Source organism: Chenopodium album, chromosome 8 (assembly GCF_948465745.1).
Source record: "Chenopodium album chromosome 8, dcCheAlbu1.1, whole genome shotgun sequence".
Classification (NCBI taxonomy): Eukaryota; Viridiplantae; Streptophyta; class Magnoliopsida; order Caryophyllales; family Amaranthaceae; genus Chenopodium; species Chenopodium album.
In genome coordinates this window covers 75,898,673-75,916,662 of record NC_137841.1, presented here as the reverse complement: position 1 = coordinate 75,916,662, position 17,990 = coordinate 75,898,673, and the positions used below count along the sequence as shown (strand labels likewise).

General features: G+C 32.1%; 1 protein-coding gene across 1 annotated transcript; it reads left to right on the top strand.

The window, feature by feature from the left end:
• Positions 1 to 9,870: 9,870 nt before the first annotated feature.
• LOC145556764 (4,5-DOPA dioxygenase extradiol 1-like) lies at positions 9,871 to 12,875 on the top strand. Its single transcript, XM_081618412.1, has 3 exons — positions 9,871 to 10,128; positions 10,475 to 10,845; positions 12,662 to 12,875. Exons 1-3 carry the CDS (start codon positions 9,871 to 9,873, stop codon positions 12,849 to 12,851), a joined length of 819 nt encoding a protein of 272 aa, XP_081474538.1. The 3' UTR covers positions 12,852 to 12,875.
• The last annotated feature ends 5,115 nt before the right edge of the window (positions 12,876 to 17,990 follow it).

The window sequence follows — 17,990 nt, the reverse complement described above, 5'->3', positions numbered from 1 at the left end:
TTAAAATGTCACAGTTTTGAACACTAAAAACAATAAAATTCAATAATCTTAAAAAAAAAAAACTAAAGATTTAACCCGGCGTAAATAAAGACAATGAACTCAATTAAATTGCACAACTAATTAATAATGATTTAACATATAGCTGTAAGAAATAGCATAGATATTCATAAATCATTTTTTTATTTTTTTATTTTTAGACAAAGATATTCATAAATCTAAACCATTCGTTTATGCATTAGAGTTTTTTTTTTTTTTCTTACTTTGTACTACTTACTTCGAAATATTTTTCCACCAATGTCAAATTTCAGAAGTTGGAATTTAAAATTAGGAATGTCATATGGTGGGTTCGATACATGTTCACGCGATTTTGATTTATAGTTCATATGAACTTTTCTAATTAATTTAGTACACCGTACATAGATCTTATTTTTCCGTAGAAATTATTTTTTCTATTTTTTTTTTGACACATTTATTTATTTATTTTTTATTATTATTATTATTATTATTATTATTATTATTATTATTATTATTATTATTATTATTATTATTATTATTATTATTATTATTATTATTATTATTATTATTATTATTATTTTATTTTAGCTTATTAACTCTAATCTTATTTCTCCCTTCCCCCCACCCCTCCTAAAAGTGAAGATAATGTGTACATTAGGCTATGTCATAGTTCATGTATGTACTGTACATACATGAACTATGACAAAGCCTTATAATTCAGAGACTTTATATGCACTTTATTTGGAAAATAAATTTACTATTAAATCCCATTTTAATCCAGACAAACACGAGTACATTCAATCTAAATCGTCTACAAGCTAGTTTTTTGAACTGAAATGTAGAATTTTCTCAATCCATGCATATATACAATGTATCTATTCTTTCCCTAATTAAAAAAAAAAAAAATATTCATTGAAAATCAATTTAACATTTTCAGACTGATGTTCATCGAGGTATTCATGCAAACTCACGCGGGAGATTAGTCCACTTGCCAAAGGCGGTGGGAACTCCTCGTAGTAGTACCAAAACAAATAATATATGTAATCATTCTTTATTAATAGTTAGTAAAGTTAAGTAATAACTTTAAAATAGAAAATAAAGAAGAAAATCAGTGAATTGTAAAAATAACTTTTGATCAGTAAATATTAATTTTATAAATCATAAATTATTTTTATTGTAAAATAATATGCACATGCAAATGGGGTATTAAAACTAAAAATCGAATCTTTAAACATAGATCCGTTTTTGTGTAATTGTGTGTCATTGTTATGTTAGGGCAAAGGAGGGCATGTCCCAACCTAACATTTGGGCCTAATATATAATTTTAACTTATGATAACCCTAGAAAGGAATAGATTAATATAGATGAAACTATACGAAAGTGATGAAGTTATGAAACCCAATTGGCAATTATACTATTTTTTGGTGTATCACCCGGTTCACTCCTTGGGTTAATTCGGATTATTTAAGGATCAATTATGGGTGGTTAGTTTCTAATCCGCTTCAAATTGCTGTTGTACGGGATCGAACACACTACCAAGTGTAGTCTCAATCACCGCTGCACCAACAACCAATTGATATTGGCAAATATATTTTACTTTACTTTCTTTTTTTCTATATTTTTATTTGTTGAAAAAGCTTTGGCATTAACTCTCTAGTAAGACAATTACGTAGTATTTATTACCCAATGGGATACACAGTCCATCATGTTTCTTTTTGGATGGGCCTATATTGCCTCACTTTTTTGGCCCGTCAATTGATGAAGATGAAAATGTGATTAATAAAAAAGAAACGGTTAAATTAAATAAACAAAAATAAGTAATTACTCCGTACGATAAAAGCAATATGTAATATTATTAAGGGAGGAAATATTCTTAGCTTAATTCGATATAAGCATGGTAAGAAAAATTCAGAAAGGAAGAGCCGAAGTACTCAGTATATAATAAAATAAATTAAAAAAAAAAAAAAGAATTTCAATATCAGACACCAAAAACATGAAATAAAAAAACGTGTAAAAGAATGGAGGAAAAGTGAAAAGTGTATCAAACTCCTGAAAGTATATCATCGATTTAACTTAGGTTTTGTTTGGTTCACATTATTTTTACTGGTCTAATCTAATCTAGTATGGTGTAATATGATCTGGTCTACTTGGATCTGATTTGATCTGATCTGATTGTCTGATTTGACCAAATTTTGACCTTAAGTGTACGATAATCTCTAAGGAAAAAAAATATATCAATTGAGATCTTGTTAGATTCATAATAATGTGTAGTCTATTAAAATGTAATTTTCACAATTTTTTTTCAATACGAAATTAAAGATATTTAGCGATAAAAAACAGCACATAAAATAATGTTCTGATCTGAATTCATTTTTTCTAATCTGATCCGAACTTTTTTTTTTTTTTTGAAATAAGTAAAAATAAGGTGAACTAAACAAGGCCTTAAAGCCTCATGTATTCCATTTCACATAAAGTACCATGTTAAACTCAAAATAAATTTATGGAGAATTTAGAGTATTGAACATTAGTCCTATATAGTGTTTAATTTACATATTTATTAAGGGAAAAAATTAAACCAAATTAAGGGAATTTTAGCGTGATAAGTTGGGTAGCCCGTGAAAAGTTGATAGTGATAATGATACATAATTTGTTTTTATTTGTGAAAGCTCAAGCTACCCAACTTAATTGGTTACGAAACATTAATTTTGCCGTGTGGGATCGACAAAAGCCCCTGATTATTTTGCACAAAAGATTAGGTTTTTTTTTTTGAAAAATAAATTAATTGGCTATTCAATAGAGAATTATACTCTATCTTTCAAAAAAGAAAATTATACTCTATATACAACATTTGCGGTTAAATCTAATTAAAGTTGGTGTTTTGTTTTAGTGTTAAAAAAATTTTTAGGGTAGTTTTGTTAAGACTTGTTCCTTTTAAGACTATCAAGTAAATTTCTCCTCAAAAAAAAAAAGACTATCAAGTAAATTTACGTGTTGTTTTGTGAATTGAATACAAGATATTATTTAATTACTTAATTTATTGGCATATAGTAGGATAAACAAAGCATAAAATCTTAGAGCTCATGGGTTAAAAGTTTAAAACATCTTTTTATTTTATGTTATTTGAGGATTATTACTTAGTTAGTTAGTTTAATTATTATGAGTAGTTAGTCAAATTACCAACATATTACAAATTAACAAGTCTTATTATTCTGTCAAAAAAAAAAAAAAGAGTATTACTCCGTATTATACTTTTATTGTTCATTCTTATCTATACTAATATATTAAAAGGCGTTTCTAACAACGTCTACGTGTCACGTAAGCTCCCCTCACTATGCCACGTCATTCATTCAAGTACTCATAACGCCACGTGGCTCTCTCTTCCATTGATTTTCATTACATGTCATGCACTCGTAATAATTATAAAAAAAAAGTTCTCCACAAGTTTTGAACTCACAACATCTAATTCAAGAATTAAATGTCTTACCACCAAGCTATGTGATTCTTTATGTAACTTTTTGAATACAAAATATTAATAACTAGCAAATGGCAATATGAATAACAAATTTTATTACAAGAAAATTAAATCATAAATTACATGGTATATTAATGATCAATTAGTTTCATGTAATAACCCGAGGCATCGCGCGGGCCTAAAAACTAGTGGTTTATTAAATTAAGAATCATCTATAACATTCTTCTATCCTAGTTAAATTAAACTTGTATTTATTACAATAGCGCACTTATGTGGTGCTTTCAATAGGTTCATAATTCATACAAATTAAAGTATAATATTACGATATTCATTATTTTATTCCATGAATTTTGATATCCTAATATTTGACAATTTTTAATATGAGTACGAACAATCTTATCTACGTAATATATTATTAGAAGAAGACAATCAATCATGGTGTAATTCAACAGTAATCGATCTCGCGCTGAGGGGTACCTATGCAGCCAGTTAAATTTTAATTAGTTTGCCACGTTAAAAATAAAAATAAATAAAAATGATTGTACTGTGAAATTTTCCACCAACCATGTTTAGACATACGATCACTTCAAAATGATTAATATTAAGTATTAACAACATGATTGAAAAGTTTTGCCAAAATTAAACAAGATCAAAAGTACCAAAAGTAAAGACAAATACACAATTTACATTATCAAATCATCATCCAACTTGTAACGTAGAGACACACACTTTATAGCTATAGTGACTACATACACACCCTCTACTTCATACTTAACGACATGTCGACATACAAGTATATGCCAAATTTACTCTTAACATATTTCACATTCTCTTGCTCTTTACTTGTCAATCAATAGATCTGTATAATTGGACCATGAGCAACTAGCTACATACAATGGACCGAAAAAAAAAAAAAAAAAAGATTTACTGCCTTCGTTCATAAATACTTAAAACGTTTAATTTTTTTCATTATTCATATATATACTAAGTTTAGTCATTGTTTCAAAAAAACATAAGTTATATTTATCATCATTTTTTTTAGTGACGTATAAAAATTAATTTTTATCGTAAAATATTTTATTAAATATGTATTAATATAAATATATGGTAATATAAATTTAGCGTTGACATGGGTGTCAAATTTGACCGTGTTAATTATTTAGAAACGGATGAAGTATAAGATTTAAATTAAAGGAGTAGTTGCTAGCTACCACATCGACACTAAAGGGAAGACAAGCAACTAGTAGAAGAAAACCATCTTTCATCTCTAATTAAAATACATGGTCCGAAATTGAACACGAAGAGAAAGAAGATAATGTAACACTATGAAAATAAATGGAAATGTTGTTTTTTTTTTTCTAAAAGAGATTCGAAATGTCGATTTGGAATTAAAGAAGACAATATCTTAATGTGATTTTGTGTTTGCTAATCATTATGATGGTGAGAGCGAGAGTGATTTTTTTTTTATTTTTTTAATTTTTGGTACAATTGTGAGTTTGTTGTCAAAGGCAAAGTCTTTTGGGAGACCTATCAATATTTAATTTTCCGTAAATGTGTATATGATACGATGAAAACGATATAAAATCAACAATGCATGGCTTTGCCTATTTACAATTGTAGAAAATACGTTATTTATTAAACATTTGAATTGAACAACAATGAAATGAATATTTATTAGGTGAAGTTCTATATGTTAATAAGAAGTTTTCGGTTTTAAGGAGATCGATCTGAAAGCTAATGGAGTAATCGTATTCAATTCTTCCAAAACCATTCAAAATAATGTCTCATGCATTTGTATAGGTGCACTCTAATTTTAACAGATACTAAGTACATCATAGTAAAAAAAAAACCTTATATATCGAACCTAAATCCACAAAGACCACAATGTACAAGGACCTTATTGCATGAGTAGGTTATAGTCCATAGTGAATATTAATTATCGCTCAAATTATATTGTGTAGAGTACCACTTGATCTCTTAGCATACATAGTCATGCATGTCACTCTCTCAACCATGAATATCACACATCGGCGTTACGATGATAAATCATACATGCATGTGTGGATTGTAGAAGGTTGAAACACGAAATCTTGTGCCTAGCACCAAGAATTGAATGCGATACATATGTTTGTCTTTTTTTAAAATTTTCTTTTTAAAATTTTCAACTAACAGTATAAGTGTCGTATTTTGCGTAACATGTACATCCGTGTGGACTAGCTTATCATTTGTAGAAAGGAAAGAGCCCCCCCTCCCCCAAACTTTGGACCCAAAAATTTATTACACTGTCAATCATTTGGAAAATTAAATATCCATGAAGAGGTTTTCAATGAACTTCCGATTGGTACTTATCCACGTCTTTTAAATTTAAACCATTGACAATTGTCACTAATCAGGACATGACAACTACTAACGTTAATTGGATGTTGAGACCTTGAGTAGTTTCGAATGAAAAGTCTAATACTACAATCCAATTATGGTTAAAGTCGATGAAAATTCATAATATACCATACTGTTTGTGCCTTATGTCTCACTGTGGCTTTTGATTATCGTTTCTATTTGGCCACATTCATTCATTATCGTTTCTGTTTTTGTAAGTTACGTGTCACGTGTCAGCTATTATTTGGTCAATTATTTTTTTAATCATTTAAAAAAAATTAAAAGAAAAAAAAAAAAAACAGAAAATCCCCCATCCCCACCGTACCTAACCACCCAATTCCACTGCCACCACTACCACCTTAGGGTGGTCGAATTTTGAAGGGGAGGGGATCAGGGTGGTCGGATTTTGAAGGGGAGGGGGTTAGGGTGGTCGGTTTTCATGGGAGAGGGGCTTGGGGTGGTCAGTTTTCATGGGGGAGGGGTTAGGGTGGCTCGAATTTGGGGGGGGGGGGTTAGGGTGTGGGTTCTAAGTGGTCGTGGTTGGGTGGTTTTGGGTCGGTGACCGGAAAATAGGGAGGGGAAGGAAAGAGAAAGGAAGGATGAAGGAGGAAGGAGAAAGAAAAAAAAAAGGAAAAAAAAAATTTAACTTGTTTAACAGGTTCAAGGTCAAATGGACCTGTCAAAGAAGGTGGGGGGCAAAGGTTGGATTTTTGTGAGATTAATAGAAGGTTGGATTTTTATTGTCAGACCGGCCAAAGGTTGGATTTTTAGATTCCATTTTTCTTTGCAATTATTTAGGTAACTTTTATCAATAAAGCATAAGTACTTCATGACTTTTATTTATATCAGAGTACTTTAACTTTTATTCATATTAGGGTAAATTTTACTCATTTTAGACGCAACTTTATAACGAATATACAAATTTATTTTACATCCGATTTATTGAAAAGTTTGTCAAAAAAGTAATCATATAAAAAAAATAAAAAAATAAAAAAATAAAAATGTCCAAAGTTAACAAAAAGAAAGATTAAAAGGATATATAAAAATAAATACCAAGAATTTAACATGTGACTTGCGGTCTTGCGGTGATTAGCGGTTGTATGTAACTTACCGCTGCGCTAGAGTAGATTTCATGGACACTTACTATATTTATCACTGCGCAAAACTACAAATGCTAGAGTAACGTTTTTATTTCATGAACATTTACTATATTCTATTAACTTAACTTCTTAAGGAGGCCAACATTGATAATAAAAGAGTTTACGGTTGGGCTACGGGGGATAGTCTTCCACCAGAACCCCTATGGCTTCGCCCCTGCCTAACAATGTTTGTGGAAGTATAAACTTTTCAAACAATACATGTAAGTGTCCTGCATTATTGAATAAAGAAAGAAAGTTATACATTTTATAAGGCTAGGATTATTCCTTCTATTGGCATATGACTTTGAATGGAACCTCATTTGGACTGACGAAATGAACTCTCTTAATTGTGAGTGCGTCCTGACTCATATTTGACAAGGTCATCATCAAAGCTAGACCCACAATCTTTGATTAATGAGCACATTAGGTCTATGTGATGAGGAGGAGACGAGGAGTAAAAAATAGGCTCTAACCCCATGCAACATCACAAATTCACATGAGAAGAAATTTAAGGGACCTTACATGTGAGGAAAAGTGTTAAAATAATAAAATTTCTAAATAACATATGTAAGTGCGTTTCTAAAAGGCTAAGAAGAACTTCAAATATATTTTACTAATATTCTATTATGCATGATGAGGAATTGATGATGATGTTATAATTTGATATTGAATATTTTCATGAGCGTGGAATATAATATTTATTTTGTGTATTACTAACACGTAAGGACTCTAGTTGTTTTGTACATACACTATCTGTAAAGAAATAGAATGATAGGAACTCGTTAGACTAAAAACTTTTACACAAATTAACATGATTTTTTTTTTTTATGATCGAAAGAATTAAATAACAGTTTGTGACTTTAATAACCACTCCAAATCCAAAACTTATGGCTTAACCTATTATTTAATTTGTTGAATTGATTTACAAATTAGGTTACCTCAGGACATAAGTGCCATGCTCATAATGACGTGCCGCCTGATCTAGCTATAACAGTTGTGGATTCAAATCTTACTACAATATATGCAACGAACTCATTGTACGTACAAGTACTAGATTAAAGAATAAGGATTAACCAATTCTAGCGTTTCCCAGCTAATTAATAGGAGGTTTTTATAGGTTGGTGTCTTAATCTTAGAGTAGGTAAATAGAGTTTTAGTTTGATTAAGTTTGTTAATGAGGTTGCATCTTCCAGCACTTTTCTTAACATGCTGTTATTACGTTGTATGTCTTTGTCGCCTTGTTGAGCAGCGTATACAAGAAGAACTCGATAATTTTAGCTACTTGACTACATCTATATTATTTTTTACTTATGGGCAAAGTACTTACTCCTAAAAGAATAGTTATTATTATTATAATACTTTTGTCACGAGTAACGTGCGCTTCCTCTTTTTGCTATGTGCCCTATTGTATATTACCTAATAAATTGAGGTTAAGGTGATAGAGTAGTTGCATTAATTACTCTCAATCTAATATCTCTAAAGTCTAAGAATTAAATTTCATGGGACTCATCATATCAGAGAAATGACATCTACAAATAATAACCATTTTCTACAACCAAGTAATTTACGGAGTATTCTCTAAATTATAATATAATTTAGAACACTTTAATAATGAAAACACTAGAACACTTTAATAATCTAACCACACAAATTTACTTTAATTAGTTTATCTGTCGATCGTTGGATTTGTTTGGTTGGCCACACTTAATTATGCTACACATATAAAAATCGGGTCGGGCCGGGCCTTATCATAATTTCTCGTGTCCAAACACGTAAAAAGTAGCGAGTTTGTCGAGTTAAAATGAGCATTTCGGGTTTTTTCGAGCCAAGTTCGGACTTTTTTTTAACTAAACTTGCGTTTTTAGGCTTGCCCAAACTATCCCTATTTTTGGGTTGGGATAGCGGGTCGGGCTGATGTTGATCACCTTTAATTTATATATATGTAGGCCGCCTAAATACTTACAAAAATACTACAAAATTAATTAAGTCCAACAATTAAATATGTGGTTCGGTTCTCAACAACTCTGCAGGTGCGGAAATCATTATAGAGAGACAGCACTGAGACAGTTATTGGAGCGTGCAATTTCAATCTCGGCAACACCAAGGTTTTCATAGAAGAAGCTACTTCTCTTCACAAATGCATTCTTCTAGCTCTGGAGAAAGGGATAAAAAATATTCACATGGAAATTGGAAAGTGATAATTTGCTACTAATCAACTCATTTATTGATACCTGGTCACTCCATTGGAGATCGAGCATATCATTACATACATACGCTACCTTCTTAGCAAATTCGACAAGTGGAACATTCGACATATTTATCGACAGGCAAACAGAGTGGCAAACTGGGCTGCTGATGTGGGTCATTTAGTTATTGGTAGTATGTGCATTAGTCTTCATACAACTCTTCTTTAATTCCTATCCTCTCGTCAGACGCATTAGGAATTCCCCTCGTGTAAAAGTTTCCTAATGTTTCCTCTTTTTTCTTACCTTAAAAAAATGAAGAATAACTTTTGTATACATCCGGTGTACAATAATAACTGTACATCCGGGGTTACTTTTTATCAAATTTAGGGTCACTTTTACAATTTTTTGGGTAACTTTTATCGATAAAGCATAAATATTTCGTAACTTTTATTTATATCAGGGTAACTTTTATTCATTTTAGGAAAACTTTTACTCATTTTAGGAGTAACTTTATAACGGATGTACAATATTTATTGTACATCCAATTTACTTAAAAGTTTAGGAAAAATGAAATGCGTGGTACAATACGAAACCACAATTACTGTTATAATAGTCGCGAAACCACAATTGTTTCAATATCATAATAACCCTACTAAATTTTGTTCAATAACTCCTTAAAAAAATGAAAATGGGTGGAGAAGATAAGAATATAATCAATGAAACCTTCTTCATAACCCATGGAAACCCAATTTTGACAGTAGAAGACACACATCCCTTAAGGCCATTCTTTGAAACTTGGAAAGAAAAAGTATTTTCGAAGAAGCCGAAGGCGATACTTGTGATCTCCGGTCACTGGGAAACTGATCATCCTGCTGTTAATGATGTTCATCTCAATGATACTATCTACGATTTTGATGATTATCCTGAAGCCATGTACAAGGTAAATAATATTTTTCCTATTTTTGGACCGTGCCTTATTTCTTACGGATTACTTATGTTTTATGATGTTTACGATAATTTATTTTTCGTAAATGTATCTATACTTTTCTTTATATTTCAATCATATGTACTGTGTTTGTGATACAATGATGTTAAATAATAATGTCACATGTCAATTTAGCTAATAGGCGTGACATTTTTTATTTTCTAAATGAGTTTAGCATTATTAATGTTATAAAGTTATGTAACACGTAGTATGAAATATTATTATACACTTGATAACGTGAGTATGTGACTCAAGTAACAAATAAATATTTTTTTTTTTGGTTTGGTTAATTATGGATCAGTTGAAGTATCCAGCTCCAGGGTCACCAGACTTGGCTAGCCGAGTAGAAGAAATTCTGAAAAAGTCAGGGTTCGACACGGTGCACATTGACAAAAAACGTGGGCTTGATCATGGTGCATGGGTGCCTCTTATGTACATGTATCCGGAGGCTGACATTCCGGTATGTCAGCTCTCCGTTCAGCCGAAAATGGACGGAACGTACCACTACAACTTGGGGCGGGCGTTGGCGCCACTGAAAGACGAAGGTGTACTCATTATTGGTTCCGGAAGTGCGACACACCCTTTGGACGAAACCCCTCATCATCATGGTGGTGTTGCTCCTTGGGCTGCTGACTTTGACTCGTGGCTTGACGTTGCTCTCACTAAAGGAAGGTAATTAAGACATTTTTAGCCTTTTAATGAGAACTACAAAATTTAGGGATGACAATGGGTCAGATTTTATCCACGGCCAATTCGGGATGGATCTGGATCCACTTTCTAAATTTGGCTTCAAATTATTCGAATTCTAATATGTTGATCCAAGAATCTTAAATCCGTAGATGTAAAATCTATATGCAACCTTGTTCTCTTATTTTAAAAAAATAGGAAAAACTTTCATAAATAATACGATCTTTAGATGGTTGAATTTAAATAAGTCAATCAGCCATTTCATTATTTCTTGATACTATGACAACCTTTAGGGGTCTCAAAATTAAGCGCTAGCAAATCAAAAAAACTTGTAACCTACTTAAAAGACTACACATGACACATGTTATCGTATAATTGGTCTACACAATTAAAATTTGATTTTTTTTTTCTAAATTTTGATTAAAAAAATCACTAGCCTCCCCCCTCCCACTTCCACGCCAACCACGCACCTCCTCCCCCGCCAGCACCGGTTGTCAGCCTACCCCCTTACCTGATCCTACCTGCTCGCCCACCACAATCACTGACCAACCCGGATCTTGCTTTCCCCCACCACTGACAACCAAACCTGTGATCCCCGAGGCCACCACGACCCCGACCTATTTTGAGGGGTTTTGATAATGGTGGATGGTGGGGTAGGGTTTTGGGCTCGTGGAGGGGTAGGGGAATTGAAGCTTGAATTGTGATGGTTGGGGTGGGTAGGCATGGGAGGGGACGGTTTTCAAGGTGGGTCGGGGTTGTTGAAGGATTGGGTGGGCAGGTGGAGGTGGTGCATTTTCCGATGGTTGGATATGGAAAGCAGGGTTGTTGGAGGTGGAAAAATGGTAGTGTTAGAGGGGAGGAGAGAGAAATGAAAAAAATTGTTAGCCAATCATAGAGCAACACATAGCATATTTAACCTGTTAAACAAGTAGCAATCGATTTCGGCCTGTTTAAAATTGAGACCCCAAATGTTGTAATATTAAGAAATAACCAAAACGTTGTCAACTTGTCATATTTAAATTTCAAAAGCTCAAAAGTTGTACTGTATTATTCATGACATTTTTTTTCTAAAAAAAAAAAATAAACGTTGTCAACTTGTCATATATATATAATGCTTTAAGTTCATATATGTGGCTTTCCCCTCAAAAAAAAAAAAATACATATATGTGGCTTAAATAATTATCTAATAAATTTATACATTATTCATTGGTTAATTTTTGTAATTTTTTATCCTAAAATACCAAATAAATAAATAAATAAATAAAATGATTAATTGATCTCAAAACATAATCCAAATAAATCCATACTCGATTCTTCAATTTGAGAAAATTGAACTAGGGCCGACCTTGATCTAGGGATGGTAACGGACTAGCAAGCTAAGTCGTATTTGACTGAATCCAAATCCAAACTTGAATTCGTATATGTGGATTTGAATTTCCAAATCTAGATTTCGTAGATCTATAGGTTCAATAGATCCGAATCCAAATATAACTGTTTTCACTTTTAAAATATTACTTCTTTTTTTTTTTTTTTTTTTTTTTTTTAATATTTCAAAATAAATAAATCCAACTAAATTTATTTTAAGTTTATTTTTTTAAATTTGAAGTATTATAATACCATCGATCCTTTTTTCAAAGTAACAAAAGCTAAAGTTTGATACAGAGAATCAAAAAAAAAAAAAAAAACCTGGCTTTGATTTTTTATTTTTTACAACTTTAAAATATTTTTATACTCATTTCACTAATATGGAGTATTATATACGAAGTATATAACTACGTATGATTTTTGTGGTGGTATTCAGGTTTGAAGAAGTGAATACATATGAAACCAAAGCACAAAACTGGGAATTGGCACATCCATTGTCGGAGCATTTTTATCCATTGCACGTCGTCGTCGGGGCGGCTGGTGAAAAGTGGAAGGCTGAGCTTATTCATACTAGTTGGGACCATGGTACCTTATGTCATGCCTCCTACAAGTTTACTTCCACCTAAAGTATTTCATATCGTAATTTAACATACACAAGTATTATTGTTGTGGTTGTCGTATTGTGTAATTCTTGCTTTTAATTCATGTATGTCTTATTATTATTTTCATTAACTTTGATGATTGCTTTGGTTAAATTAAAAAGTTCAGCAAATAAAGAACTATGTAAAGTCAGTGCATAATAAGTGTTGGAAATCATTGTTATCATGTTGCACTATCTTAATTTTGCATATCAATACAACTTTAATTTGCTCTACAAAATATTATGAAAAACATAAACTATTAGGTGTGTCCACCCGCACCAAACAGTTTGTGCGGCACAACCCTTCTTCTCTTCCTTTCTCTTTTTCTCTCCTCTGTTCCTTTTTACTTGGTACTTCTTCCTCTCTTCTCTTGTCTTTCTCTCTCCTATGCTCCGTATTGCTAGGTAATTTTCATCGAATGAAATTGGTGCAATTTACGGTGAATCATAAAGGAGGTGTGGGTGGTATATATTAAATATAGTATCATTCTCAAATTTAAGAATTAAATATAGTATTTTTTTTTTGACACAAAATATCGTATATATTTGTTGTATGGTAAAAGGAAATATTTATCTTTCTAAATTATAGACTATAGTTTCCTAGTATATTGCCATATATATTAAAGTGAAAGGAAATAATTAGCTTGATAAAAATGATAAATATCTATTTATAGTTAGTTGAACCCGAATATGATCTGACTTGGAAATGACCCGACCTGATTGTAACCTGCAAATTATAGACTTGAACATAACCCGACTTGAATCCGAGTATGACCAGACTTGGAAATGACCCAACCTGATTATAACCCGCAAATTATTGACTTGAACCGAACCCGACTTGACCCGAGAATGACCCGGTTTGCCTTTAAATGGCCAATTTACCGGTTTACTACTTGCACCGATTTCATTAACTCAAGCCTACCACGAACATTTATGACAACATATAATGATCATATATGGTTCCAAGCGGCATTATATGACCCAAATATGTATCTCCTAAAATTTCATGGCTTCTAGTGACTGGGCCATGAAACCTCCAAAATTTCTCAAAAAACGTGGATAATTAGACTTCAATTTTGGAATTTTTTAACATTTTTTTGCTCGGAAATAAAAATTGCCGAAATGTTTACCATGGTCCCTAATATCCTCCGGGAGTCCAATTGGGTGGGTGTAACCATCCAATTTGACTTTAAACGACCAATTTACCGATTTACAACTTGCACCGATTTCATTGACTCAAGCCTACTACGAACATTTATGACATCATATAATGATTATATATGATTCCAAACGGCATTATATGACACTAAGATAAATACCTTAAATTCTAAAGGCTTTTCGACACCAGGCCTCGAAACTTCCAAAAAAATTTCAAAAAGCGTAGATATACCTTTAATTTTTTAATCTTTTGATTTTTTTCGCCCAAATATAAAAATTGTCAAAATGTTTATCATGGTCCCTAATACCCTCCGGGAGTCCAATTTGGTGGGTGAAACCATCCAATTTGCCATTTAACGACCAATTTACCGATTTACTACTTGCACTGATTTTTTTAACTCAAGTCTACCACGAACATTTATGACAACAAATACTGATTACGTATGGTTCCAAACGACATTATATGACTTCGAGATGTATTCCCTTGAATTTCAAGACTTTTAACACCGGGCCCCGAACACTCTAAATTTCTCAAATTGGTGGATATTAGCCTTCAATTTTTGAAATTTTTTGACTTTTTTCGCCCGGAATAAAAATTGTAGAAATGTTTATCATGGTCCCTAATACTCCCCGGGAGTCCAATTTGGTGGGTAGAACCATCCAATTTGTCTTTCACTACAAGAAATAAGCTATTTTGCGACAGCCAAAATTTGTCGCAAAAATAGCCAAAACCGTCGCAGAATAGAGTTACGATAGTCAGCTGTTGTAATTTATCTGTCACAATCAGAGTTGTCGCAAAATTTCATTTTTACGACGGTTTGACTGTCCTAAAAATTATATTATTATGACGGTTTTACTAATTTCAGCGAAAGTTTTGTATTTTGTCGTAGAAATGATTCTACGACAGCAAAGAAATTGTCGTAAAATTTAACTTTAGCGACGGCTAAAAGCCGTCTCAAAAATTAAAAAAAATAAGAAATAAGAAATTCCCAACCCAACAACAGCAGCCATACTTCAAAGAGTTCAAACCCTTCACCCAAAGTAGCCCAACTGCATGCATCAACACCACCCACCAACTTCACTAACTCCCGCCATCACAAACCGCCAACCCACCGCCTTCTCAATCCCCATCCACCGCCACCGTAAACCACTAAATTAAACCCAGAAAACACAAAATAGCAAAAAAAAAAAAAAAAACCAAGATCTGAAATTAAACCCAAAAAATAAAAAATCTAGAAATAAAAGATACATTATCTGAATATTCATCAAATTGTGAAAATTAAATGAAAACAAACACAAACAATAACAATGTTAAACCCAAAAACAATATTTAAGTTAATTCAAACGAAATAAACCCAAAAATATTGAAATTAACTTCAAATAAACGACAATCAACCAAGGAAATCGAAATTAAACGACAAAATAACAAAATCAGCCATTAAAACCGTATACAACAAAAATAAATCGACATAATTAGAAAAATGCACCAAAGAAACAAAAATAAAGATAAATCACAACTACAAAAACAAATATTACACAAAAATCAACATACCTATACCAAATTTCATCTTCTATGGGGTTTCATGGTCAAATTCGACCATAAAAACTCCAGATCTGGAATTATCATGGTCGAATTTGACCTAAAAGCCCTTATCGTGGTCGATTATATGGTGTAGCTCGTAACTTATCAAACAAATTAAAGATAGTAAAAAAAATGAAATAGCTTAAACATCTTATTAAAGAAAGCAGAAAGAAAAAGAGAAAGAGATTGAAGCAAAGAGAGAGATGAGAGAAGGAGATTAAAGCACAGAGAGATGAAAGGAAGAGATTGAAGCAGATAGAGAAGGAGAGAGGGTACGAGATCAACAAAGAGAGAGAAGGGAGATAGATAGAGGATGATGAGCGGCTATCAACAGTCTTAGGGTTAGATTGTGAGATTGGGAAGGGTTTATATACTAACGGCGATATTGTAAACCGTCGTATTGTAACATTTTTGCGACAATTTTAAGCTGTCGTAGATATTTTAATTTTTTTACCTTTATTTTAGATACCCAGCGACAATTTAAATAGTCTAAAACCGTCGTAATTCTGTGATGGGGTATAAAACTTTTTACGACAGCTACTAAAAACTGTCGTAAATTTCAAATTTTGCGACAATTTTATTGGCCGTCGTAATTAAACTGTCGCAATATGTCCGGATTCTAGTAGTGTTTAAACATCCAATTTACCGGTTTACAACTTGCATCGATTTCATTAACTTAATCCTACCAAGAACATTTATGCCAACGTATAATTAATGATTATATATGATTCTAAACGCCATTATATGACCCTGAGATAAATCACTTAAATATTCAAGGCTTTTCGAAAACGGTCCCCGAAACCTCCAAAATTTCTCAAAAAGCGTGGATATTAGCCTTCAATTTTGGAATATTTTGATTTTTTTCGCCCGGAAATAAAATTTGCCGAAATATTTACTATGGTCTCTAATACTCTTCGGGAGTCCAATTGGGTGAGTGGAACCATCCAATTTCCCTTTAAAAGGCAAATTTACCGGTTTAAAACTTTCACCGATTTCATTAAATTAAGCTTACCACGAACATTTATGAAAACATATAATGATCATATATGGTTCCAAACGGAATTTTATGACCCAGATATGTATCTCCTAAAATTTCATGGCTTTTAGTGACTGGGCCATGACACCTCCAAAATTTCTCAAAAAGCGTGGATAATAGCCTTTAATTTTGGAATTTTTTTGACTTTTTTCACCCGGAAATAAAAATTGCCTAAATGTTCACCATGGACCCTAATACCCTCCAGGAGTCTAATAGGGTGGTTGTAACCATTTAATTTCCCTTTAAACGGCCAATTTACAGATATAGAACTTGCACCGATTTCATTAACTAAAGCCTACCACGAACATTTATGACAAAAAATAATTATCATATATGGTTCCAAACGACATTATATGACCCCCAGATGTATTCCCTAAAATCTCAAGGATTTCCGACATCGGGTCTCAAAACCTCTAAAATTTCTCAAAAAGCGTGGATATTAGCCTTAAATTTTGGAATTTTTTGACTTTTTTTCGCTTGTAAATTAAAATTGCCGAAATATTTACCATGGTCCCTTATACCCTCCTGAAGTCTAATTAGGTTGGTGGAACCATCCAATTTGCCTTTAAATGGCGAATTTACGGGTTTACCACTTGCACTAATTACATTAACTCAAGCCTACCACGAACAGTTATAAAACCATATAATGATCATTTATGGTTTAAAACAATATTATATGACCCCGAGATGTATCCCCTAAAATCTCAAAGATTTTTGACATCAGGCCTTGAAACCTCAAAAATTTCTCATAAAACATGGATATTAGCCTTTAGTTTTGGATTTTTTTTTTACTTTTTTCGCCCGAATATAAAAATTGTCGAAATGTTTACCATGGTCCCTAATACCCTCCGGTAGTCCAATTGGGTGGGTGTAACCATTCAATTTTCCTTTAAACGACCAATTTACTAGTTTACAACTTGCACTGTTTCATTAACTCAAGCCTACAACGAACATTTATGATAACATATAATGGTCATATATGGTTTACAACGACGTTATATGACCCCGAAATATATTCCTTAAAATCACAAGTCTTTTCGACACTAGGTCCCGAAAACTTCAAAATTTCTTAAAAAACGTGGATATTAGCCTTCAATTTTGGAATTTTTTCGTCCAGAAATAAAAATTGGCAAAATGTTACCATGGTACTTAATAGCCTCTTGGAGTCCAATTACTAGGTTGGAACCATCCAATTTTTTCTTTAAAAGACCAATTTACCAGTTTACAACTTGAACTGATTTCATTAACTCAAGCCTACCACGAACATTGATGACAACATATATAGGTCATTTATGGTTTCAAACAGCATTATATGACCCCGAGATGTTGTATCCACTGAAATCTCATTT